Genomic DNA, 7,212 nt, shown 5'->3' on the forward strand with positions numbered 1-7,212 from the left:
GCACCCTCTACCGTCATAGCATCAGAGATAATATCATTGAGACAAATTTTCTTTGAAATATCTTCCGTAACATGACCTCCACTCCTCCATTTGAAACCTATCACGGACTTTCTGGCAAGTTGTTTCAGGTTTGGTTTTTTATTCTCCTTTCTAAACTTGGACATGACACTATTATTGTGTTAGGCATTATTTAGGGGATAGGATATCTCCAATAAAGAATTAGAAGAAGAATTAGTATCAGTAGTTGTACCAGTGTTATCTGATTCACCCTCTTTTTTAGCTCTAGAACCCGAATTGGCAACAATTTTTTTATTATTCTGTTTTTTCAGATCATCTTGTACACTCAATTTTGAGAAACTATCAAAAAGCCATGTAGGTGGAGATTTTTTCTTTGGTTGAGCTGGAACAAAACCTTCCCGAGGTTGATTAAGATTAAAGGAAGCTCTCTTTTTAGTTAAACACCTTCCGACCTAATCTACCTTAAGCCATTCATGAACTCTATCTTCCTTGATATTGTTTTGGGTAGAATCATCAATAAAAGATTGGCAGTTCTTAGGTTCATGCCCCAATTTCACACAATAAGTACAGAACACTCCTATACATTCATAGCAAACTCGAATTTCCAGCATTTTCTTATTAGGATCAAGCAATTTCAGTGTATCCCTCACTCTTTTTTTCACCATTCAGTTCCACTTTATCCTTCACTATGCGTGTATCTTTGCCTCTAACTTCAAACAGGGCAACATCTTTAATTTGTCTAAGTCTCCCACTTGGCCAACCTCAAGCATTTTTTGTATTGTTCGGGCGATCCCCAAAATTGTGCCCATACAAGAAAAGAAGATATGTGATTATCCTCCATGTTTACTGATTGCTTCCATCTACGAACGTGAAGGACAAAACTCTTGAATAACAAAGGGAAACCCCTCTCAATTCGAGTCACATCAGAGTCATTCTCAAAGAAAAATTAAAATTGGTTCCTAAATTTTTCTACTACTCTGAATCCTTCTGGTTTATTCCATATTGCATAGAGAGTTCCTTCCATGGTACCTATTGATCCGATCTGAGAAAATTATTCCAGACAGACTCCGTGTACATACTTGAATTCCTTCAGAAACACCTTCATTAGCTAAAACGATCAAATCATCCTCCTGATCACTGTCAATTATATGGGAGTTTTGAGTCTCTAATTTGTTGCTCATGGCGTAGAGAAAATTATAAGGCAGAGTGGATAATTGATGATAGAGTGGAAAAAGAGATATATGAGATGAGTGAATTAGAAAATAGAGTGAATTAGAAGAGAAATCAGCGTAGGAATGAATTAGAAGGGGAAACAAAAATTAGAAAACTAAGTGGGAGTGAATTAGAAACAGAAAAGAAATTAGGAGAAGAAAGTAGAAGAAGATGGAAAAGAAATTAACGAAGAAAGGCTGAAAAAAAAATGAAACCATGGAGACGGCGTAGTGAAATCCTAGCAGAGCGTGGAAAAAACCCAAAGGGGCGCTACGCGTTTGACCACAGCATGTTTAGTTGTTAAAGCTTGATTATTCTTAAAGTAGTAGTGAAGATATATATTTCAGATTTTAATTTTAAATTTTTAATTATTCTATATTTTATTTACGTAGAACCGAATCAACCAATTCAATTAATAACCCATTAGTTGAACTAATAAATCAATAAATCGGTAACTTAATCAATTTGATCACCAATTTAGTTCTGACAACTATGATCAAAACAAATCTTTCATAAATAAACCAATTTATTTTATTTTATTTTGAATAAATTTATCTATATTTTAAATATTCATGAATAAAAAAAATTTATGAATAGAAATGATAATTTACTCAATTTCAATATGAAAGTTTAATTTCTAAATCAAATTAATTTTAATTCCAAGATATTCAAAACGTATTCTTGCAGTAAAAATGATCAAAATCATATCCTTAAAAAGATTAGAAACATCACTAGAAAATGGGTAAAAACCCAAACTAAGCTTAACCGTTGATAAAAAAGAAAAAATAAAATAAAAAAGGCATATTTATCCTTTTTTTTTAACATACATGAAATTCAGGTTTCAAAAAGATCGATAACTGAACAAATTAAAAACCGAAAAAACCAAAAAATGATTTTTTGCAGTTTTCTTTCGGTTTGGTTCAGTTTTCAATTCTGATAGAGAAAATTTTAGCCGAACCGAACCGCACCTATGTTATTAAAAACCCTAATATAAAAGTAGCCTCCCTCCACAATTCCTCCTAAACCAGTCACAGCCACCCACTACCAGGAATCCTAATTCCCTCTAGCCCTTTCTCAGTCTCTCTAACACCGAATCTCAGCTCCGAACCTCCTCCTTTTTCTCCGCCATCGACACTATCGGACAGCACCATTGCGGCGGGGCGACCCTTTCCTCTCTCTCTCTCTCCCTTCCTCGTAGGCTCGTAGCGCTTCTCTCTCTCCCTCATCCTCAACGGCTCCACACACCACCTCTCCAACAGCACGTCGTCTCCTCCACGAACCAACAGCTGCCGTCGTCCTCGACGAACCGCAGCAGCATGCGCCAGACGCAGTCGAAGCCGACGTCTTTCGTCGCCCGTCTCTCGTTTGTCCTTGAAGCCATGTCGCCTGTCCTGTCTCTTCTTCTCCATCATTGAAGCAGTGTTGTCCTTCCATCTGTGGTTTTTGGTTCGTCGCCGCCGTCGTCTTACCATCCTGCACCTCCGTCGTCCTCTGTAATGGAGCCTAAGTCTCAGGTTTGTTTTTTTTTTTTATTATTCTATTTCTTTTTTATTTCTGGTTTAGTCTTCTTATTGATTCTAATTTGTAATGAACACTTTGTTGGCTTGTTCTTGATTCTATGGTTAAATTGTTGATTCTGATTTTATTTTTTAATTCTGAACTTTTTGTTCTGTTTTGATTTAGGATAATTCTAGTTTAGGGTTGATTTTGAACTTTTTATTTATTCAATGTTAATGCAAGAAAGGAAAAAGTGAAAGAGAAAGAGAAAGAATTTGTAAAATTAGTACACCACATGAAAATTTTTAGAATTAATTTGGTTGTATTTCTGATTCAGTTTGAAATTAGTGCACCATTTTTGTAAAATTTTTGAAACTAGTTTTCTTTATTTTCTCAATTCAGTTCATGTCTGATTCTATTGTTTTTGCAAAATTGTTAATGATTTTAATTTGTTGTGCTTCTACTAATAATTTCTGAGTCAAATTAATCATTGTTCCATCTGCTTTGCTTCTGCTATTTTTGCAAAATTGTTAATTATTTTAATTTGTTGTACTACTGCTAATTTGTTAGTAATTTCTGAGTTAGGTTGATTATTGTTGGTGACTTCGTAAAATAGTATGAATGGTTTTTGTTTGAATTAATTAAATAAACAAAACAAACCCAACCAAACCAATTTCGATAAATTTGGTTTGGTTCATATGATCTCGATAAAAAACGAACCAAACCAAACCGCAATTTTAATAATCGATTGAATCGGATAACTTTTTTTTCTAAATAATCGAACCAAACTACACTGCGAACACCCTATCCACAAGGCGCCCAAGTCCCCACAAGCTGCTTTATGACATTTTTAGGTTTAAAACGTCTTTATAAGTCACAATAATGTTAATAACTAGTTAAATTTGGTTCATCCATCATCAAAACATTAAGCACTTATATATCAAGTGATATTAACGTGCAGAATTTCTTTTTCTTTCCTTTTTTTAAAGTCTGGTGCAAACTTACAATTTGAACAGGATGATAGTTGCATCTCATCCTTAAAAAATGGCATTATATATCTTACATATATATTCTTGTCTGTTACCCTATTTATCCTGCAATAAATTTGTGGAAAAGGAATAGAGATTAATAAATACAATTTTAATTATAACAAAAGAAAAAAAAAACAATTTTAAGAAGATTAAAGCAAAGTAGTGAAGGCACTTAACTCAAAGTAGCAAACTACATACCAATACAAATAACCATCTAGTGACAGGAGGTCAACAAAAATTTCTCCTTCATGCGCGAGATGAGCTTGAACTTCTCTTCTGCCTCGACCTGCTCACGAACATCAGTTTTTGATGCCCGATCTGGATGGAACTTAAACAAGGCCCGTTTATATGCTGCCTGCACCTGACATGATCGTCAACCAAGAGGGGTGGGTGAAATATGAAGCACACAGTGGCCACCAGTTGACAAACCCATTATGATAAATAATATGCACTAAACTCATCATTGAGGAGAGGGAACAACATAGAATGTTAACAGATCTAAAGGCATCTCAGACCTCAGATTAATTGCTTGGGAGTAAATGGGGAAATGAAGCCTAAGATACATATACAAATCCAAGTCACTAGCTCCTTACCCGAATGTCCATTCATCTTTCTCATAGTTTTATGCGGAGCTGTCAGTAACTCGATATGAATCAGGTTTACTATATTAGCGTTTACCATATTAGTGTTCATAGGCATAGTTTTATGATTTAACGAATCGGACGGAGTCTTTTAAACCATGTAGTCAATTCCATTTACTAAGAGGAGGCCGAAATGCTGCATTTTATTTTATTTTTTAAATACCAGGCCAAAGAACTGCTAACGGTTTTGTTTTAATAGGATGGAAAGAAACAGAAAACTGTATGCCCAAAAATTAGAGCTTCCTTACAAGCCAAAATATGACTGATTAAGAAATGCAATAATGGAACTGACCAAAAGGTTAAAATCAAGTTTCATTTAAGAGTTATAGGTGAGCGGATGAAATGGAGAGACTTGGAAGTACTTTGTACCATTCACGCTAATACGAAACCTTTACTGCACAAATTTACGATTTAAGAATGGCAAAAATGAGACTAAATATTGGGTATTGACAATGTTCCAGTTAAATGATGGAGAAAAAAAGGTCAGAGATATAAGGTGTTAATTGGATGTGCAAATACACTACACAATTCAAGATTCAGATCGCATTAGCGTGAAAGTTGAAGTAACACCAACTATGTGGAAATTGACTTGGGTATTTAGTTTCATTGAAATCTGTTGTTGACTTTGTATATCACTCCACTTTAAATATATGATTTTATCCTATGGATTTATTGTGGTATTGAAAACTATAAACAATGTTAACAGAAACATTAGTTGCTATCTTAATATCTGATTTTCTAGTTTTACTGGGCAGGCAACCCTCCCAACTTCTAAAAGATCCATTCAGTAAACATTAACATATAGGTTTTAATAAGACCTTATAGATGATTTCAAATATAATATGAATAAAAAAAATTACCAAGATGATCAAGTACATTAATCTTGAAGAATGTATACCAGCAAAATATAACTTGAGCAATTAAAAGAATTGTAGCATAGAATTCAAGCAAGCTGCAGAACCAAAAGCATAAAGTGATAAAGAGAATGATGTATTATTGAAAAGATAAACATACCTCAGTAGGCTTTGGGAAAAAACCAACTCCAACAGCTATTCCTAAGCCACGAAGCAATGATGTCATGTCACTGCATTGCTTCTCCAATTTATTAAGCCTATTCCGTATTTCTACCCGCAGCTGCTCTTTCTTGTTCATAAATTCTTCATCCTGAATTTAGCATTATTGCAGATTGACAGAGAATTAATCAGTTACTGAAAAAGTTCCATGACTAAATCATGCCAATGCTAAGCAAAATACCAATGGTGAAACATTAAAAAATAATTGGTGTAGGAAACACAATAATAAATGTTTAAAACAAAAATCCAACCTTCTTTTGCGTCTCTCTCACTTCTTCAACACGTTCCTTCTGCCTTCTTTGCATGTCCAATATACGCTTAGTTTCAGCCTTCTTTCGCTTGCGCAATCTCTGTGCTTCCTCAGCCTGAGTTTAGGGAATAAATTTAAGTATTCAATTTTATAATTACATTAAGTTGCCCCAGGAATAATGCAATCAGATGATGCATGCAGCATCAGCATAAAAAGCATCTCTAGGGCTGATAATGACAAAATACAAGAAACCATAATACTGATTATAGCTAACAACAGAAGGAAAAGAGAAACATTAACAACATAGTGATACTTTAACAAAAGGATTTACCGTCCACAAATTTTGGTTCCAATTATTACTAGGCTGCACATGATGTGTCCAAAGATATAGGGTCACATGACAAGTGGGCAATGTTTGATAATCCAAAATGCATTGAACAGTAATTTTTCAAATGTGCAGGCATTGTGTTCAGATAGGAATGCCAATCTCATTTACAAAAGCCAATGTAATCATGCTTGCAAACATCCATCCTTAAATGAATCTTATGAGAGCTACTAAAGACCTAACAGCCACTAACAGTGCATTAAAAAGCATCAGCAACACAGCTTCAGGAAAATGCACATGAATCCCTAAGTCCTAAAGCATAGAGCATCGCAATGTTCTAACAGAACAAGTTATAGCTGCACGAAGCATCGTTTTTGGCAAGGGTGAAACATGACAACTCTTCACAAATGCAACCATGGCAAATGGCTATTAAATAAAAAATATCTATAGTCAACATGTGATCTAAGCTATAATAACGACATGAGTTAAGACCATAGCAACAATCTTCTATTCAGAAGCTCAAAAGAACATAAGGAAGGCAATATAAATAATAAGAGAACTATAAAAAATACACTAGTCACTTAAATCTCATAATCTGCGGTATATAAAGATACAGCAGCACATAGTTAGAAAAGGTTACACAACAGTCAACCTCAAGGAGCAAGGAGGTAAAATAAAATAGATAAAAAATCTCTTTTTTGTGTTGAAAGAGAGAGAGAGAAGGGGGGGGGGGTTGTAAGGTTGGATTAACCTTATTAAAAAATCTTGAAACCACTAGAGTACCCAGTAACTAACCAGACACCACAAGGGCATAAAATAAAATTAAAATAACAGCGTTAAACAGTAAACAATAAGGGAAACAATTGACAACTATATCAGAATTGCAATTTAAACACCAATTGACCAGCCCTTACCATAAACCGGTTAAGAGGCCAAGACAGGTAAAGCTGTAAAGTGATCATGAAAGAAAATAGTTACATGATGCCATATGTTTATCACCTGGATTTGCAATTGTCGCTGCCTGGATGCCCATTCCTCTTCAATAGCTTGTTTATACTCATCAGTCTCTTTAAGCTTTTCTCTTTCATTAATTATATCTATCTCATCTGAAGCAGTATGACCATCACATTGAACTTGTAACATAATCTCATCACGGTTATCAGAT

At 34.5% G+C, this 7,212-nt stretch overlaps 1 protein-coding gene across 2 annotated transcripts in view; it reads right to left on the reverse strand.

Moving 5' to 3' along the window:
- LOC107643685 overlaps positions 3,642-7,212 on the reverse strand; it is a gene marked incomplete in the record, with an annotated part of 6,146 nt that continues 2,575 nt past the window's right edge. The window contains 5 exon segments of one of the 2 annotated variants that reach the window (XM_016347404.2): positions 3,642-3,821; positions 3,957-4,119; positions 5,414-5,563; positions 5,724-5,837; positions 7,047-7,212. In XM_016347404.2, the coding sequence (XP_016202890.1) occupies positions 3,973-4,119; positions 5,414-5,563; positions 5,724-5,837; positions 7,047-7,212 (577 nt within the window). 2 annotated transcript variants of the gene reach the window in all.

The sequence above is a fragment of the Arachis ipaensis genome, chromosome B05 (assembly GCF_000816755.2).
Source record: "Arachis ipaensis cultivar K30076 chromosome B05, Araip1.1, whole genome shotgun sequence".
NCBI lineage: Eukaryota > Viridiplantae > Streptophyta > Magnoliopsida > Fabales > Fabaceae > Arachis > Arachis ipaensis.